We start from the raw sequence: 20,894 nt of genomic DNA, 5'->3' as shown, positions 1-20,894 counted from the left end.
AGCCAGTGTTTGTTTTGTCCATTTAGCTTCAGGGTTGAGGGGATAATAACTCTGGTCCATAGTCAAAAAGCAGGTGAAGGTATAAGGCAGAAAAAAATCTACAGAGCTAGTTTAGAAACATGGTGGCCTCTGCAGAGTGTGTTTTTGTTCAGATATAAAACCCTCATACTATGTTAACAAAAAGGCAAAAAAAAGTTAAAATTTTGAAATTAATTTGGAATATTTTTGTTCATTAGATCTCCTAAGCTCTTATACTTTGAAGCTTTAAAAACCACCATTTTGGGTGTGTGTGGTGTGGGTTCTTGAAATGTGCTGTTAGATACAGTACATGTATTCTCTGACTGACTGAAGTTGTATATATGCATTCTATTTATCAGGTTATTATATTCTGCAGAAGTTTAATGTTACCATCCATAATCTTATTTTGAAATCATAATCTTTTTTATTGCTTCCTGATTGTGGAGTTTTTTCTTATGATGTGAAAATCTTGCAGACGCTACTTTGTAGAATCATAAATTTTCATGTAGAAGGACATATCCCTTCAATTTCCCACCATCTAAACTTTGTCACTGCTGTCACACTGTGCAGTAAAAGTTACATTTTTATTCTTCAAATAAAAATATATAAGCCCTTGTAACTTGTCCTGGTTGGGAAACATTGGTTCTACAATTTTAATAGGAAATAAGACTTATTATAATTCATTTACAGATTAAACTGGCTGTTTTTCATTTGTACATTTAACACAGTTAATAAAATACTGCCATGGCACCTGTAAAGCATCAACTCACTTGGCTGTAATTAAGTGTAATTACTCCGAAACTCCAAATGGATACCAACAAGGTCACAGTAATCATGTAGGCTATGCTTCAACGTGCGCACACTCAAATACACACCAATAATGTTCACCTCAACAGGGAGGAGCCTGGGGGCAATCAGTAGTAGAATGGAGAGGAAGCTGAGGGAGGATGGGAGAAGAAAAGAATGGCACACAGAGAATGAAGGGTAGGAGGGAGGGAGGAAAAGAGGGTGAGGAAGGGAGTCACGAACAAGGAGAAGCAGAGCATAGAGCATGAATGCCTGCAGGACTTTGCTCGGCTGGAGAGAAAGAAAAGAGTTTGCATGGATACTTGGAAAGAGACATAAAAAAATGAAGGCGCACAGTATGCAGCATCTTGTTTGGATTTAATCAGATTCATCAAAATGCAGCAAAGAATTTATTGTTGATTCATGCAGCTTTGTTGAATGCTCAATTCTGTTTTGTCAAAGGGTGCATTTTCATCCAGCTTTTTTCAGCACATTTTTAATTCGTGCAAGAAAATAACCTTTGTTGACACTAAAAATGCTTCATACTTACAAGAGTGGTATCAATGGAAGGACATTCATTGCATGAATTAAGATGTATCTGAACCGATGTGCAGACTGCAATGGTATTTGAAATAACAGAGAAGATAAATAGAAATGCTATATTAAATGAGATGTGAGAACCAGCAACAAGAAGCTACCATACAAGAAGAGCTGTGGAGACTAATGTTACACAGACTTTGGTAAAGTGATTGAGTGTGAAACAACACTATATGAGTGAGAAGAATCAGATTTCTACCAATGGTTAAGGAAGCAAAGTTAAATAAGTTCCTTTATCAACAGCTTAGACCAGTGTTTTTCAACCTTGGGGTCGGAACCCCACGTAGGGTCGCCTGGAATTCAAATGGGGTCACCTGAAATTTCTAGTAATTGATAAAAATAATAATAAAAAAAAAACTTAGTAATAAAAAATATATGGTGAGTTGACAGAGACAATCCCAATACATTAAAGACATGACAAACTGTGAAGCTGAAACTGAAGCACTGTGGTACTGTTTATCTTTCAAATGTTCATTGTGGTCGGTTTCAGATGCTGCAGCTCTTTCATAATTCATAGTTTGAGTTATTGTTTGTTCAGTATTAATTGTCAGCCTTGTAAATACAAGCTAGACTGACTATACATATCCTGACCAAAGAAAATAAAATTCTCACTTTGTGCAGTAATCTACACTTGGCCTTTCTACCTCTGTCCATAATAATATACATTATATAGACTAAACGTCATCTAAAATTAACATTCATTTCCAACATAGTATAGCAAACTATTACATGATCAAAAACAAATTAATTTGAGCAAAAAAACATGTCTCTGTTTTGAATTTCTGGGGTCGCCAGAAATTTGTGATGTTAAAATGGGGTCACAAGCCAAAAAAGGTTGGGAACCACTGGCTTAGGTAGTATATGATTGTATCAAACAATGCATTTGAAAGGTACAGTGAGAAAATTAACTTTGAACATAACTTGTGTTGCAGTAGGTTCATTTACTTTTTTGGTCATTACTCAACATTAAATCAAACACAGAGACACAGGATCTTTTTTTTTTCCAACTTGTACTTTATACTCAAATGGGGTTCAGTTTGCAATTAATAGACTGAACCATCTCCTAATATTCATATTAAACAACCTCCTCAATTAAATTCATATTAAACAAGCTCCAACTATTTCATATTCGAATGAAATGGTAGAATTCACATTTCCTTCTTCAGATATTCTACAGATTTGGTTTAGATTTGTGTGACATTTAGATGAAAATTTGACTGCTGATAGCATTCCAGGGTTATTTCCACAGACTCTATAGAATTAGTGGATGAAGAAACTGTGATTTCACCCATTAGTTTATGTTGGCAGTTTGGAGCTGGAAGTGACCATATTAGGACATAGGGGATGGAACTATGGAAGCCTGAGGGGTCAGTTGAGAGTTGATGCTAATTCAATCAATGTGTGACAAGGGGATTTTAGCATCTTTTATTAAATAAACTGAAAGTCTCACTTAGTTGTTATGCAGACCTGTCAATCAAAACCTGACACTGCAGACACTGCAGCCTTTTATTGGGCCTGAGAGCTGACTAACAGAGGTAGAAATTAAAGATGGACAACCAGATCACTTATTAGATATAGAACAGAATGGATGAAAAAAATGACTTTGTATTTTTAGAGGGAAGTGCAGTGTAATTCTATAAGAGTCAGAGGTTTTTGGTGCCTGTAACTATACAAAGCACCTAAAATCACTTTGTTTTCAAGCTTGTCCCTTGGTTAATTTAGTATAACAAACCTTTGCAGGTGCAATTACAAAACTATTTGTTGTATCATTAATATAAAAAACATGTTTGTGAGTCAGTCATTTGTGGACATTAGACAGCTGTATTTCCAAAGTTTAATAGATGTACTTTCTTTGCGTGCGTCACTGAAGTTTGTCCCCTTCATTTCTTCTTCAGTCATCCTAATGTTATAAACTTTCCGACAAAAACCTCAGTTCTCAGCAGCCCCGTATCAATTTTGCATCAGATGTTGAAGCACAGTTGATGTATTGTCATGTCCGACTGTGGCAGTTGGTTTCTAAGGGCTATGTGCCTGATTTAATGTCCTCGCCACTCTGGTACTGACACAGTGAGTCAGCCCCTGTACACAGCTCTGAGGTGATGGATTACACACCTGCAGCCACTGGGACTGCTGGGACTATTGCTCAACTCACAAGGCACACGGGGAATATGAGCTACCCTCTTAATTCTGACACGAAGACCAATAGACTGAAACACCACATCTGTAAAGCACAAGTATAAGATAATACCTGATATGTATTCAAATACATAGAGCTAATCTTATCATTAAAAACAAATATTCTACAAAAGTTTATGGTTTAAAGTTATGGACAAGGACATTTTTACTGTTAAACTGACTGACTTTGTGTATATGTTTGTGTCTCGATTATCTGATACACAGTTTTGATACATGTGCTGAATATTATATAGTAAAAGTGTCAGTTAAGTGAAGGCAGAGTGTATGTGCTATAAAGATGTAGTACATGTAGACTTTAAGATAAAAGTACAAGTGGTCAGGACATCAACAAAACAAAACAGATTTGTTGAAAGTATTAGCCTACATTGTGTGTAAACTCCAGTGTTGCCAGATGAGAAATGTTAAGTTGTTCTAGAGGCTTTTGTTATTATCTTTGTTATGAGAAAATAATTGTGAATTTGCAATGAATAGATATGGTAGTATATTAAATATAAAACACCTAAAACCTGTGATTAGTAAAAGTAATTTTGTTCCACATTGAATAAAGGATTTGACGTAACAACAGCTGTGTTTGTGAGTCACATTTGTCATCACAAGTATAAATGACAGGGGAAGACGTCATATGAGAAGAGATGAGTAAACACAGACACAAGAACAAATAAAATAATACCATTCTGATTTTGTCAGGAATTGATGACAGCACAGATATTGATGTTGTCTGCACTTTTTTTTACTTTTAAGAAGCATCCTGTATCAATGGATCAAGTAGAAACTGTTAAATCTAAGTGTAAATGATCACCAAAAAAATTTGTGATCCAATCAAATATCTTTTACCATGTGAACCAGAAGCCATCCTAACACGTCCCCTGTGAGTATGTAATGGGGAAATAAAGGATGCAGTGGTTGCTTTGGGGAAAACACAGTAAAAAATAAAATAAAATAAAAAATATCAAGCATTAAGTTATAAGTTCTCAACAGCAGGGTTAATTTTAGCTAGTCTGTTAAATTAATCTAGAATCAAACTGATGTCATAAATGTGTGTGGGCCTTCTAGTGGAGGTGATGCAGGTAGTTACAAAACCCAAACACAAGTGGTCAGAGACATGTTAGACATAGGAACATGGCAGTGTGTCTTGGGTGTCCAATTCTGGTCAGGAAACACATTTTAAAATCTGGACTAAACAGAACCTAAGGGTCATACAGTGATCGAGTTATTGTCCTTTGGGAATTATTGATTGGATATTATACAAAGGGTAAAATGATCAAACAAATTCTAAAATTGTCATAAATCTAGAACACTGATAAACCTTCTACACACTTCAGTTCCATACCACAATTTACAGTTTGAAATCAATTGGGCTGATTTAGTGTTGTAAAATATGACAACAAAACAAAGAGTCTGTACCAATGTATTCACAGGTGGTTACAACCTTAAACACACACACACACACACACACACACACACACACACATAGGGTTGCTTACCTAGCCATCCAGAGCTGGAGTTGGGAACACACATGTCTGTCTCTGCACTGGGAAGAACAAAGCCAACCACAAACACCTCCACTCCATCTGACATGAGTGCCAGCCCCAGCACCAGGAACAGCTGCCACTGGAACCTCCCGTGGCCACACTCTTGGATGATCAGCTCATATTGCTGGGCCAGCTCCTCCTCATCAGCCTGTCTCTCTTGTTCCAGCTCTTTACGATCCCTTGTGGCATCTGATGTCGGTTGCCCCAGCGCCACCTGCCCCTCTTTATGCTTCCTGTCTGAGGGGATCCCCTGGTACTCGCCCTCGTAGATCTCGTCCTCATCGTCGTGGCCCTCAGTGGCATCACTGGAGCCCTCCTCGTTGTCATGGTAGCCCTCTCCATCCTGCCTGGGGGGGTTCCGGTAGAAATCCTCATCGTCATCTTCCTCGTCCTGGAATCTGCTATAGTTGTGGTGGGATGAGTACTCGTCTGAAGCTCGGTCCACCACCTTGTTGACCTTCTTTGTTGCATGGCGCTTAGCCTCCTTGACCATGCCTTTGGCCCCTTTTACCAGGGAAGTCCTGTTATTGTAAGTTTCCTCCATTGCAGTTGTGCCAGCAGGTCTTCGAGGGGGTTCAGAGGATACTTAGAAGATGAGAGGGAAGAGGGGCAAGAGGGGTGAAAGTAGACTAGTGGGGGGATCGCAGGACTGTGAGATCAGTGGTCCTCCAGATGCAGCAGGGAAGAAAACTATTGAGTCTGCAGTCACCACAGGAGATAACCCACAATGGCTGTGGCGATCATCGGCCGAGCTGAGAGAAAAGGGGGAAGGGTAGCAGACAGACAGACAAAAAAGAAAAAAGAATGAAGAAGAAGAGAGAGATCAGGGGGAAAAGAGAAAGGAAGAGAGAGGGAGGGAGATGTTTATCAGATAGTGCTTGTAACTCATGTCTCCCACACTGCATCCGTAACCATCACAGACTAACAGGTGACAACAATCTGACAACGCATACCCTCTTTAATCATTCACTCTCCATTCTCCCAAGTCGTTTAATCAAATGGAGTGATGTGAGGGGAAAAAAGACTCCGGCTGTATAGCTCACAGTTTTTATTCAATATGAACTGAATTACTTTCCAGGGGCACTTTTCTTGTTCTATATTTCATGAGCTGCCCTTAGTTTTTTTGAGGAGATGAGCATTCTAAACAGAGATGCTGAATCTGCTGGCTCATGATAAGCTCTGAGGAACAGAAGCTAATAAACAAGGCTCAGCCCGAAATCAATTTGCCCCCAATAAAGAGCTGGTTTATTATAATGGGACTGACGATCCAACCGTAACGGCACTGTCATATTTAATCCGTGTAAAGAAAGAAGGGAAGGAGAAATGGTCATGAGAGGGTACGCAGGCAAATGCACACGACGACGCATCACTGAGCACAGTCAGGTGTTTTAACACGGAAACTGGGCCACACATTAATTGTAAAAAACCCACATGAACAAACACATGGAATAACTGTCAGACACCTATGATGTGCGTATGTACGTGCACCGTTCACCCACACGGCATGATGGGAAAGCCCGTTCTCATCTCTGCGGGCCAGTGCTGATAGGAGGGAGACCCCAGCCTTGTGTGAATGATGTAACATGATTTCATGTGAGTGCGCTAACTGTGATCCACAGTTCATCATCACATCATCCCTGCAAATTCACTCCAGCTTTTGCTCCAAAGTAGAGACTAACACTTGAACAAACAGACATTAGTGTTAATTAAGTAACCTTGAGTCGAAAACTGTGACTTTACTTAAAATAACATTTCGATTAGATGGAGCGCATAGGTGGGGATGGTCAGAGCTTGTCCAGTGTGTGTGTAGTGTGTGTATGCGTGTGTGGTCAGATCTGTCCTGTGTGTGCGATTCCCGTGTGTCTAGGAGCTGCTCACCACAGCCCCTAATGAACACTGAAGCCTTGTCAGGAGGACACAAATCACAGGCCAGCTCCAGCTCCCATAATGCAATTTTACTGGGCAAAATGACACTGCTGATTCAAGGTGACTCTGCTAATCCCTTTTGGCTCAATGGATGACTTCTATGGTTATGAGCGCTCTACTTTAGCATGGACTGATAATTTTTTGTTACTATTATTGATACAAGCAGTGTCTGAGATACTTTATCTACAGTTTGATTCATAAAGATAGGTTTTTTTGTACAAAAGTCAAATTATTAACCATTTTTTATCTGAAGTGACATTTTTAAAAAACTTTTTGTTGATGCTGTATCATGTCCAGATGAAACCGATAGCCTATAGTTAGGGAAAGGTAATTCTCTCTATCACTCATGCTTCAATTTTACTCAGTATAAATGAAAACGGGCACACACTCATACACATCACGTCAAAAGCAGATGCGTCCTGGTGGAACCCTTCAGTCAGAGAATCAGTGAAGTGTATATTGAGGCCTGCTGTCAGTGGTGATGAAGCACAGAGGACTTCGACGACCCACCTCACCTGACCGCAGATGACAAGACCCCGACAGGGCAGACAGCCCGAGCAAGAGCAGCAATCACAATCAAACTGTGCGACAACCAACACTCCCAAACAAACATATCTCTGTTTCAGCCATTTCATGTTTTCTCCCTCTCTTCCATTTCATTTTTCCTGTAGCTACATGTAACTCCGGGTTTGTTGAAATCACAACATCATTTCTTCCCACTCCAGCAAAATAAGTCCTAACCTTTCACAGCAATATTTAATTACAAGAGAATTGTATTTCATATGTGCTGGAAATAAAGCAACATGGTGAATAAGGAATTTAATATAAGGAATCTATAGACCAGGGGTGTCAAAGTCATTTTAGTTTAGGGGCCACATACAGTCCATTGTGATCTCAAGTGGGTCAGACCAGTAAAATAATAACTTAATGACTTATAAATCATGGGTGTCAAACATGTGGCCCATGGGCCCAAACCAGCCTGCCGAAGGTTTCATTCTGGCCCACAGGATGAACTTGCAAAGAGCAAAAATTACACTGAAGATATTAACAGTGAAGGGTGTCAAAGTGGTTTTAGTGCAGGGGCCACATACAGATCAATATGATCTCAAGTAGAATTATAGCATAATAAAATATAAATAATGACTCTAAATTGTCTTCCTAGTTTAATGTCAAAAAAAGAAAATGACATTAGGCCAAATGATGACAATGCCAATTTTTTCTTTTTGTTATAGTGCAAAAAATAACATTAAAATATGGAAATATTTAAATTAACAAACTATCCTTTAACAATAAAATGTGAATAGCCCGAACAAATATAAACAACCTGAAAAAGAAAATTAAGTGCAATTTTCACAATATTCTGCCTGTTACGAAATGTCTTGTGTCTTTATAGATACAATGCGTAATGCACATGTATAAATGATAAGTTGAGGCATAATATTATTAAAATTGCACTTACTTTTCTTCATATATTTCTTTTTTATCAGGTTATTGACATCTCTTTTGTTTGGACAGTTTGTACTTTTTTTTATTAAAACAAAGAGAAATTATGTATATAATAACTATTATGTTATTATTTTACTGATCCGACCCACTTGAGATCAAACTGGGCTGTATATGGCCCCTGAAAGAAAATGAGTTTGACAACCCTGCTATAAATAATGTCATCCAACCTTTTCTCTATGTTTTTGACTGAAAAAAGTAAATTAAACTGTGAAAATGCTTATATCTACAAACTATCATTTCAAAAAATTGGAATAATATGAACATCCATGAACAACCTCAAATTTCTTAAGAAAAAAAGTGCAATTTTAACAATATTATGTCTCAGCTTATAATTTACACATGTGCATTATAATTTACAGATCACAATAGATTTACAAACACAGAAAACATCTAGTAACAGGCATAATATTGTTAAGATTGCCATTCCTTCTCTTACAACATTTCCGGTTGTTCATATTTGTTCAGGTTAATCACATTTTCTGTGAAAGGATGGTTAGTAAATGTAACTTTTTCATATAATTTTACTTTCTGCACTGAAACACAGAGAAATGCGTATGTGGCCCCTGAACTAAAATGTGTTTGACACCCTTGAAACGTTGATATCTCTGTGTAATTTTTGTATTTCACAAATTCATCCTACGAGTGATTGGACCGTTTTTATCCCACCCCTGCTATAGACTATATAGACTAGAATACACAGGGTTAATATAGTGTGTGTACCATTACTGTGAACAATGTGAGGATGGCTGAAAATAGGCCTTGCTATGGCAATACCCCCTGTCCGCATGATGGATAGCAGCCCTGCTCTCCTTCAACCTCTTTAAAATACTAAAAAAAACACCAGGTCAAGTATCATTGCCTTAAAAGTTTCCCACACAGGAACATTAAGACAAATGTAAAGATTATACTTAAGGGGATTTTGGTCATACATCTAACTCAGGCATGTTAGAAATAAAGTGGAAAATTGAATGTTAAAAACTTGTGTTTGACTAACTCAGTCCAATTTAACAGACTCATAGCTTACGATGAGTCATTAGCCGAAAGTGCCATAGTAATGAAACCACTAATGAGCATTTTAACAGAGAAAAAACTTGACTGATCACAGCCTATTGCAACGTTATGACAAATGACGCAGCAGAAGAACTCGAAGCATGAAGCTATTATCGGCACAGTGAGAGTTTTCTGCTATCATCAGGATTAATATGTGTGTTGGTGTCGATCTGCCTTCATCAGTCCAGTTTTCCTCATACAGAACGGTATTAGCAGTAAGAAACTAAAAGATGATTCTAACTTTAAGATTTCAAGCTTAAAAATACTTTAGGATATTTTCATTCTATGTTTTAATTACATTAACTTTATGACTGTTCTTAAAGGAGTGGTGCAATAAATTATTATAACAAACAGTGCAAAATATGAATAATTTCAGGTGAAATCACAATCTGTTATAAAATATAGGCAAGTTATGGAAATAAATTTCCCTGTTTTCACTTGGTTTGGTTTGAGCGTGACTGTTTTTTTCTGTTGCTATTCAACTAAAAACTATATTTCTGCCTCATTCAGGAGTTTTCTGATATTCAGACGAATAAATAATTATGCTACAGTGAATATTAGAGGAGTGCTATAGTAAAGACAGAGCTTTTATTTATTAATTTCTCCCTGAAAAGCAGATTATACAACAGTTTAACCCATAAAGACCTAGCGTTACATTTGTGGTACTTCCCAAATTATTGTTTCCTCTTTATTTAACCTTTCTTAAGCGATTTATCAGCATTTATTGTAGCATTATCTTCTTTATTTTGCATTTTTTTCTGTGTAAATCATGTATTTTCTTATATTTAATTTACTGATCATGTTGATGTTCATTAAAACTCAAATTGAAGTTGAGGGTTATTATATGAGAAACAGAGAAAACTGAAGAAAATGTGTGTTTTTCAGTCCAATCTATCATTAACTGAATATATACCCAGTATCTCCATCCACTGTCATTGATCCAACTCCAGGGGTTTTACTGGTGAATCAGTGTTGTAGAAGATGACGGTATTTCCACGGTAACTACAGAGCCTCTGAACGTTCAAATGGGTCATATCTGATGACCATGAAAAGATGAATAACTGTATTTTACACCAATAATTGACATGTATTGATATGATTAATGGATCAACAGGGATTAAACAGTTTAGATCAGTGGATGGTTTTGGTGGATGGTGGATGTTTGGGTCTTTATGGGTTAAGATCATCCATGATATAAAACTGTCAGATTGACCACCCCTAAATGATCATGTGATGGCTGGACGTCCTGGTCATCTCTGTTCCGTTTTATACATTGAGTCAGTTTCACAGTTTCTGTCCTTTGCCCCATGGGAATCATTAATCCTTTTCATCTCAGTAAGGTTTGACTTATCAGTGTCTTGTCCTTCTCAAAGACATGCACGATCGCAGTGCCTTGATGGCTGGTTTGTTCTATTAGCATCAGAAAGAGCAGGTCCAATCTCTAAGTGGGCTGAGCCGTATGTAATCCCATCAAAATGGAGAGCCCATGACCTCATCTGGAAGACAGAGGCTCAACCAGCATGGGACGTCTTCCGTTAGGAGATTTCATCAAACACTGATACCATTACTGACAAAATGGACGAGGTAGAGGGAGGACAGACAGCATTGGAGGGAATAAGAGAAGTATCCATGTCAAAACACACCACTGGATTAAAGAACAGACAGTGAAAGACAAGGAGATCACACTATAAAAGAATAGGGGTAAGAAGAAAAGGATCTAACTATTTATTATAATACATTAAAAACATGTAACCTTTTTGCTGTAACTTAACTCATTTTACCTCTTTTTTCAGTTCCACTACAGGACAAAAATCTTCATTGTTTAGGTTACGTAACACAAAGAATCATACTGGAGCTGCAGCACACAGATGTCTGACTTTTCTACTTATTTTGAGGGGGAACTGTTTGCTTTTATGCAGTCAGAGGATGTATATATTTTATGTACTGTAGATGTCAGAGTGCAGAGAGGAATGACGTGTAGTGAAGTTTCTCCAGCCAAGAAATGAACCAGACATGATGCTCCAGCATTTTTAGTATGAGTAGCTACTACTGACGTCACGTTTGATACACAGCTCAGCAAAGAAAAAACCCATTCCTACGTGCTGTGAACCTCCTTACTTATACATGGCAGTGATGGATGATACAAAAATGACCATGTTCAGCAGAGTTTGTTCAGAGCTATGTTTCTTGCGTTACAGAAAGACAGCAGAAAACTTTTCGCTAAGTCACTGTGATCTGCCACGAGGAGTGTAAAGTACTGAGATGTGTCATCTCTTTTAGTGTTTTGCATCAGACTGTTGTCAGTTTGATCTGCTTGGTAAAGATCTCTTTGCTGCCTTGGAAGGCCTCACTGAGAACACAATGCTTACGAATAAGATGCAAAAATATTACATGCCAAACCACTACTCCTACACTTTGGTTTGAAATGATGCAATTACACCAATTAGAGATAGGATGCATGAAGTGGTACATTTGCGGGTGGTAATTACAGTTCACTATCGATTATTTATGCTTCACTGTCTAAAATGAATTAGGAATGACATGCAAAACAGCCGAAAAAAAAAAAACATTCATTTAAAATATCCCTTTTTTACAGGGTCAGGGTACACTTTTTAAAAGCCATGTAGCTTTGCTGTAAGGCTTAACTTGACTTAAATGTGTAACAGATTCACAGATAACTGAGATTTTTCTTGCAGAACCCTCTGCAATGTCATTCATCAACTGGAAACAAGAAAAAAGTTCAATATTGGTGGAATTCGATGAATATCAAAAAAACTGGTTGCTAGAGATGAAGCTGTTATTAAATGCAGGGAATGTTTTGAATCATTATAAGACTCCTGTTCACATTGGAGAGGAAAACTTATATCAACTCGAAAAACAATTGTTAGCGGCCAACAAACAACAAATTAATTCTGCAATCACTTCACTTCATTTTTCATTGACGGGTGCCTTCTTTGTTAACCCAGCAGGACTCCTACAGCAGCCTGCGGATTGCAAACAAAGCACTTTGCCACAGATTTCCAGTTCACCGGTTGTGTGCCTGTCAATCGCACACTGCCTCTTGAGGTGCAATTCACGGCTGAGTCAGTTGCCTGTTCCCGCATCCTCTCCTCTTTTTGGTGGCAGCGCAGAGTGCTTTAACTGCCCCAGGGCAGGTGGCTGGATTGCACTACAGCATGCACAGTCCGCAGTCCAACAACCCCAAACTCTGCTCATGCCAAGGACAAACATCTCAATAAAAGCATGCATGAATTAAAAGGATGCCAAACTGTGAGCACCAGCCAGAATCTTAATAATCCTGATCAGACATTTAAACACTTTTGTTTGACTTTCAGATTAATATAAAGGATCTATTTTTTTTATTTAGATGCTGCAGGATAGAATTACACAAATGAAACAGAGAGAAACCAAACAATTGTATGAGGTAGTTTTGTATTGTAATCTCTTTTTATCACCATTCTTATGTGCTCAGTTTCACTTGCAACTAAACCATCTCAACTTTAAGCAAATGATACATAAAGTTATGAATAAATAATGTTTTTTCTATCTCCCAGCAGCAATCAAGCCATGTCAGACAACAATATTCCTGTTAAATCCTCATTTATGGAGCAGATCACGAATGAATGAAAGAGTTTGAGAAAAGGATGGCTTTTTCTAACTCGGAAATGTTAAAAGGTCAGCATGTTTTTAGAAAGGAAAAGTATTTCCTTACCGTAATTTATGGCGAAGAGAGTGGACTGAGCTGATAGTAACCCATTGCATCAGACTCTGCTTTGTGAATTTGTGTGCGGGTTTTTTTATCCCCTCTTACTGTAGAAAAGGACCAGAGGCGATTGCAAGCGCACGACAGCGTTTTTCTTTTTTCTTTTCTTTTTTTTTTTCGACGCAGCCTTCTCTCGCTGCAGTAGGCTACTTTAGAAAACGAGAAGAGAGAGACGGTGAAGAGACAGAGTGGGGAGAGAGGGGGCAGTGTGATCAATAATTGTATTTCACTGAGTGATGCGGGTAATTCCGTCTGATGGAACAATCTTGTTAGGTGACCGAATGACGCGCAACACTGCAACACATGAATGCAAAACAGACGGCAAATGTCCAATTTAAGCAGGGAACAGTCACACAGCCGGTGCATTTCTAATAAACTGATCATTTTTCAGTTTTAAAAAATGCATTGTGCGCCATAAATAACCCTGTCTGGTATTGTGAGTGTATCACAGAACAAAAGTTGTGTGTGCGTAATGAAAAAGTTTTTGACTTCTTCAGGCGCAAGATCCCACCAAAACTGACATCCTCTGCTCAGGTCATGTTTTTTCTTACGATATTTAGTGAGATTAGATGGATTTTTAAAACTTTTTACCCACTATATAGTAGATGCAGATCTGTATTTGAGCTCACCTTGTCACGCAGAGTGGACTCGGCGCGTCTCCTCCACTGTCTCTGTCCGTGGTGCTGACCGACGCACCAGCCGTGGATGCTACTGCAAAGAGATCATCACGCTTCTAGTGCACGTCCGCCTCTCTGTGAAAAACCAGGTGCATATTCTAGATTCTAAGCAGAGTTCTCGGTTAAAAGCTTTCATTTGTGAGTCCTCTGCGTGCAAATTTATTCCACGTTGCAACAAAAGCTCCATAATAATTCACTTTGGGGCAGGTTTTGTGTCTAAACATCTGGATAAGTGGTCCCTCCAAGTGGCACCTTGCAGGTTTTACTCTTGAATATGCATGATCACGGGTTATTTTTGCTGTTTTATTAACTTAACCTGTGCGTGAGCATTTGGGAGACCTTATGCAATAATTCCATAAATCAAAATAAAACCACTGTAAGTGTTCCTCTAATACTGTTATGTTTCATATCATTTCAGTTTAAAACCAGGGTTTTGCTTTTAAATATTATTTGTAATTCACGTTAATATCTGGCTTCCCTCACCAGCAAGTAAAGCCTTCAATTGTTTGAACACTTCCATTCTTTCCCTGCCTATAAGAGAACCACAAAGGGAGTGACAGTATTGACGAACAAAGCACAAAGATTACACAATCCTGTTATAATAATTACATAACCTAACACAGGCTCTTAGAGATAAGTAGGCTCTTTAGATCAAGTGTGAGACAGTGGTTGCCTGTGTGACTGCTATGTCAGCCCCTCACAAACCCACCCAGTGGTTCCTGGAGAAAGTGAGGGAGGGGAAAAGGGGATGACGGACTGATGCAAACACAAGGACACCCGGAGTTTCAGTATCTTCAAAGCCTATACTTGTACCACGCACTTCTCTGCTTCCTTCTGTTGACTAAAACAAAACCTCAAGAGCTGCATTTTAAAGCAGTTTATCTGTGGAAAATTCTGTGAATACCTTAGTTGTGCTTTTGTTTACCGACTATAAACAGCAGCACGGTTCTGGCACTGGTTATGCATCATATTGAGCACAATAAGATAGCGAGTGGGATTCTAAATGAGGTATATAGTCTGCAAAAATATGTACACAACACAAAAGTGCACACACACACACACACACACACACACACAAAAGGAAAGGCATCCTCTTCCTCTGAATTTGATGATTCACAGAAGCAGTCACCTAGGGCTTGGGACACTCTGGTTTTTATTCAGACTTGGAAGACAAACCCCCCTCAAGCCATAAGACTCCATTTACTACTGCGGGAGAGCTGAGGAGCACTTAGCTTAATGTACGGGACAGTAGAATGACCCTCAGTCACACACAGTCTACTGCGCATGCCAGTACTCTCACTCTCTCTCTTTTCTTGTAAGACTCATTTCCTTTGTCACATCAACATGCACACACACGAGGACAATGCTCATGGATGTGCAGGGTCTTTTCATTACTGTGAAAATGCAATAAATATTAAATTCATGTTTCACATAGCTTGGTAGATTGAATAGTGACATGTACATAGAAGAAACTGATGTCAAGGGAATACATTTCCTGCCATATTTAATGAATGCATTTCGATATTGGTGGCAGATAATAAAACAAGTGACACTGTTGGAGTAGCCTTGCTGGTCTAGCAAATCAAATAATACCATAGTTATTATTTTCATACCGCACCCCAGTCTGCTTCCTCATGTCAAGGTACAAAATCTGTATGAACATAAATACATGCAATGGCAATAGGTCAAGTGTACTTTAGTTGTCTTATGGTCTTTTGAAATATAAGACATTTTCAAGATCATTATTTTGGGCATATTTGATTTTCTTTGGTTGATACAGTGTAGAAAGATAGGGAACGTGGGGAATAGATGGGAATGACATGCAGTGAAAGGTCCAACTTTCTACAATTAAACCAGAGACTTACTGTTCAGGGAATATGTGTCCATGTAGTATGAGCCTGCACCGCTGCTACAACAAGAAATTTATAAAACATATCAAATGCCAGGATACTTTTCTACGTATGTGGTTCTCAACTAATGTAAAACAGCTGAATTATTGCATAATCCTGCATTAAACAAATGAGCAACTGTGTATTTCCTTCGTAACAATGGTTTCAGCAGCTCTTCCTTTCATAGTATCCTGCTGCCCAAATAAAAATGGATGAAGTACCTGCACCGCCTGCCATCCTTAAGAAAGGAATGGAGAAGGGGACTGCAACAACTGTCTGCTGCTTATCTTCATCCAGATTATAACAAACGGATGTGGACACTGATGGTAACTGTTTTTGCCTTGTGGAGATAGATGCTAAGGTTAACTGATTTAGTTTCCATCTTCCCTCTTATCCTTCATGGCTCATCTGTACACATATAGTTGACGACTTTATGCTGCACTAAGCAGTCAGTATGTGTATAGATGCTGTACGTTGCATAGTAATGGCTGATATTAAACTTAATTTTTTTCTCCTACCTGGTTGTTACTACAATCCAGACATGATGTATTTACAAGTGTTGGTGAATACAGAGTCTGAGCAGGCTGGAGACAAAACAAAAGGACACCGTGTCACTGATAGAGAGATGTGATGGATTAGCGTGGCCCAAGGGGGAAGTCCTGGTCCATCAAAATGTAATGAAAACTAATTTGAAAACAGCATGCAGCTATGAATAACTCTAAGATGAGTTTTGGCAACATTGTGTTCAGTGAGAGGTCATCACTGTCTCATAGGAGAGAAAAATGGGTTGATAACATTACGACTGATGATAACACATTAGTTGTTGTCTTCAGGAGTTATAGCTGTCTGTAAATACGCCTGAAAATCGATCAAGGGCAGAAATGATTTTACACCCTGTTTGTGATCTACTGTTAGCAATTGTAATGCAAATAATGAAATGATACAAACGCAAAACCGGAAAATGCGGGGGTTACGCCGTGATGTAATCTATATAAATCAAGATAAAATGTGAAAAATGTAAAATTACAGTGAGGAAAAAGTTCCCATAGCAAAGTGAACATGTATGTAGCACAGAACATTATTTCTTAATTTCTGTTCTGTCTACCATTGCCAGGTCCTGAATAGTGTAACGTACCCGAGTTAAAGTACCACGGGGGAAGAAAGTCAAATGGATTGTGATTATTGTCCTGGAACAGATTGAACAGGCTACGAGAGAAGAATGTGAGCTGAATCCCATTTCAACACACAAGCTCAGGTGCATTTCTTTTGCTGAAAGGAAGGTGAAATTTACAGAGGGGATCTAAAGAAAGGGCAGTAATACTGGCTTTAATCTAACCACTATCAAAAGTGGCTCATTACTTTTGTCTGTAACAAAGAAAAACATCCCACAGAATAAAAGTCTGTCTTTGTTATCTGTCTACATCTTAAACTCAGTCCTAACCTATTGCCTGTTATTAGATGCATATGGATGCACTCATATGCCTCAAAACACAGGCCGAATAGTTCATTTGTCTAACCATTTAGTCACATTGTGCAAATAAAAAGAATGTATGTTAAAGCAGCGTATGACTTTCATCACTAATTTTTCTTCAGATTTGTAAAACCCCAGTAGTAGCCTAATCAGTCCCTCCAGGATTTCGTGGGATTTTTTTTTTATCGTTTCAACCTAAAATACCTGATTTTGCAGCAGCTTTTCCAAAAAATGGCAGTGAAAGTTGTGATGATTTGAGGCTTCTTTTATTAAAGTCACAGGAACATGGGCATTTGCAAATTACCTAGAACAGTCTTTTTTTTTTTACTTTTTAGCCTTAAAAAGCACCAGGAACCAATGATTTTAAACAAAACAGGCTTTTTTTAAATTCATTCATTTATTTGTTTTGAGCAGCCAATGAGAGCAGAGTGTCACAGAACACAAGCCAATGAGAGCGCAGCGTCACAGAACACCAGCCAATGAGAGTGGAGCGTCACAGACCGTCAGTCAATGAGAGCACAGCGTCACAGAACATCTGCCAATGAGAGCGTAGCATCACAGAACATCAACCAATCAGAGCGCAGCATCACAGAACGCCAGCCAATAAGAGCGGAGCATCACAAAACGTCAGCCAATGAGAGCACAGCGTCACGGAACGCCAGCCAATGAGAGCGCAGCATCACAGAACGCCAGACAATGAGAGCGCAGCATCACAGAACGCCAGCCAATGAGTGCGCAGCATCACAGAACGCCAGCGAATCAGAGCGCAGCTTCACAGAATGCCAGCCAATCAGAGCAGAGCGTCACAGAATGCCAGCCAATGACAGCACAGCATCACAGAACGCCAGCCAATGAGAGCGCAGCGTCACAGAATCCCAGCCAATCAGAGCAGAGCGTCACAGAATGCCAGCAAATCAGAGCGCAGCGTCACAGAACACCAGCAAATCAGAGCGCAGCATCACAGAACGCCAGCCAATCAGAGCGCAGCTTCACAGAACACCAGCCAATGAGAGCGCAGCGTCACAGAACGCCAGCCAATGAGAGAACAGCATCACAGAACATCAGCCAATCAGAGCACAGCTTCACAATATGTCAGCCAATGAGAACGCAGCGTCACGGAACGCCAGCGAATCAGAGCGCAGCGTCACAGAACGCCAGCCAATCAGAGCAGAACGTCACAGAATGCCAGCCAATGAGAGCGCAGCATCACAGAACATCAACCAATCAGAGCGCAGCATCACAGAACGCCAGCCAATAAGAGCGGAGCATCACAAAACGTCAGCCAATGAGAGCACAGCGTCACGGAACGCCAGCCAATGAGAGCGCAACATCACAGAACGCCAGACAATGAGAGCGCAGCATCACAGAACGCCAGCCAATGAGTGCGCAGCATCACAGAACGCCAGCGAATCAGAGCACAGCTTCACAGAATGCCAGCCAATCAGAGCAGAGCGTCACAGAATGCCAGCCAATGACAGCACAGCATCACAGAACGCCAGCCAATGAGAGCGCAGCGTCACAGAATCCCAGCCAATCAGAGCAGAGCGTCACAGAATGCCAGCAAATCAGAGCGCAGCGTCACAGAACACCAGCAAATCAGAGCGCAGCATCACAGAACGCCAGCCAATCAGAGCGCAGCTTCACAGAACACCAGCCAATGAGAGCGCAGCGTCACAGAACGCCAGCCAATGAGAGAACAGCATCACAGAACATCAGCCAATCAGAGCACAGCTTCACAATATGTCAGCCAATGAGAACGCAGCGTCACGGAACGCCAGCGAATCAGAGCGCAGCGTCACAGAACGCCAGCCAATCAGAGCAGAACGTCACAGAATGCCAGCCAATGAGAGCACAGCATCACAGAACGCCAGCCAATCAGAGCGCAGCGTCGCAGAAAGCCAGACAATGAGAGCCAGCGTCACAGAACGCCAGCCAGTGAGAGTGCAGCATCACAGAACGTCAGCCAGTGAGACCGCAGCGTCACAGAACACCAGCCAATGAGAGTGGAGCGTCACAGAACACCAGTGAATGAGAACGCAGCATCACAGAATGCCAGCCAATCAGAGCGCAGCTTCAGAGAATGCCAGCCAATCAGAGCGCAGCGTCACAGAACGCCAGCCAATCAGAGCACAGCGTCACAGAATGCCAGCCAATCAGAGCGCAGCGACACAGAACGTCAGCCAATGAGAGCGCAGCGTCACGGAACGCCAGCCAATGAGAACACAGTGTCACGGAACGCCAGCCAATGAGAGCGCAGCGTCACGGAACGCCAGCCAGTAAGAGCAGAATGTCACAGAATGCCAGCCGATCAGAGCGGAGCATCACAGAACGTCAGCCAATAAGAGCGGAGCGTCACAGAACATCAGCCAATGAGAGCACAGCATCACAGAATGCCAGCCAATGAGAACGCCAGCCAATGAGAACGCAGCGTCACGGAACGCCAGCCAATAAGAGTGCAGCGTCATGGAACGCCAGCCAATCAGAGCGCAGCATCACGGAACGCCACCCAATAAGAGCGGAACGTCACAGAATGCCAGCCAATCAGAGCAGAGCGTCACAGAACACCAGCCAATGAGAGCGTAGCGTCACAGAACGCCAGCCAGTGAGAGCATAGGATCACACAACCTGAGAGCGTGATCCTTAGTTTTTCTCTTTCCTGTTGTGCTGTTACACAGTTATAGCAAACATTTTTGTAATAAATAACTTATACATACAAATGCAATGTAGAACAACATCACTTTCATCCAAATACATGCAGTACGTTATAATTATCACTAATCCATTAGTCTTTTCATGATTACGCACCTACATTACTTCCTTCACGGTGAACAACAACGAACATGACTCCATCACAAGCAGTCCATTTGTTTACATACCAAACCGATAAGTCACTTGGGCCTTTTTGGAAATTTTGTTTGCGAAGTGCATTGTGGGAATGGGAATGGCGTGTGTGATAAGCCTACACAATGACATATTCTGCAAATGCCATGAAACTGATGTCTAAGTATTGTTTTTCATGATCACACACCCTGTGTTATGACAATTGACTTACAGCGATTCCTTCCATTTCTTTGGACCCAGCGGACTGCAACTGCATGGAATTCCCATTCCCACAATGCACTTTGCGACAAAATTCCACAAAGGCCAGAGTGACGTGTTAGTTTGGTATGTAAACAAATGGACTGCTTGTGATGGAGTCATCTTCGAAGTTGTGATGTAGATGCATAATCACAGAAAGACTAATGGATTAGTGATAATTAGGCTATCACTGGGATTTTACAAATTTAAAGAAAAATTAGTGATGAAAGTCATAAACTGCTTCAATCTAAGACAGAGGAAAGTAAACCTGTACTGTGTGGGTGCTAGAAAAGAGTGGGTATTTTTGGGTTTGTCTTACTGTAAAATGTGTTGCATTATTGTTACATGTGTTATTTATTCTTTGTGCCTGGGCCTCTCTCAAAAAGCTCTTCAGCTTCCCAGGGT

General features: G+C 40.1%; 1 protein-coding gene across 2 annotated transcripts in view; it reads right to left on the bottom strand.

Moving 5' to 3' along the window:
* The window catches only part of sv2ca (synaptic vesicle glycoprotein 2Ca), a 37,430-nt gene extending 23,364 nt beyond the window's left edge, over nucleotides 1-14,066 (bottom strand). The window contains exons 1-2 of one of the 2 annotated variants that reach the window (XM_030142756.1): nucleotides 14,004-14,066; nucleotides 5,082-5,881 (exon numbers count right to left, since the gene is read on the bottom strand). In XM_030142756.1, the coding sequence (XP_029998616.1) occupies nucleotides 5,082-5,673 (592 nt within the window). In that variant the 5' untranslated portion in view covers nucleotides 5,674-5,881; nucleotides 14,004-14,066. Of the gene's footprint in view, nucleotides 1-5,081; nucleotides 5,882-13,323; nucleotides 13,486-14,003 lie in introns of those variants that run through there. The other variant, XM_030142755.1, reaches the window with a different exon arrangement.
* Nucleotides 14,067-20,894: the final 6,828 nt, after the last annotated feature.

This window comes from Sphaeramia orbicularis, chromosome 9, assembly GCF_902148855.1.
Source record: "Sphaeramia orbicularis chromosome 9, fSphaOr1.1, whole genome shotgun sequence".
NCBI classification, from domain to species: Eukaryota; Metazoa; Chordata; class Actinopteri; order Kurtiformes; family Apogonidae; genus Sphaeramia; species Sphaeramia orbicularis.
This window is presented reverse-complemented; position numbering and strand designations above follow the sequence as displayed.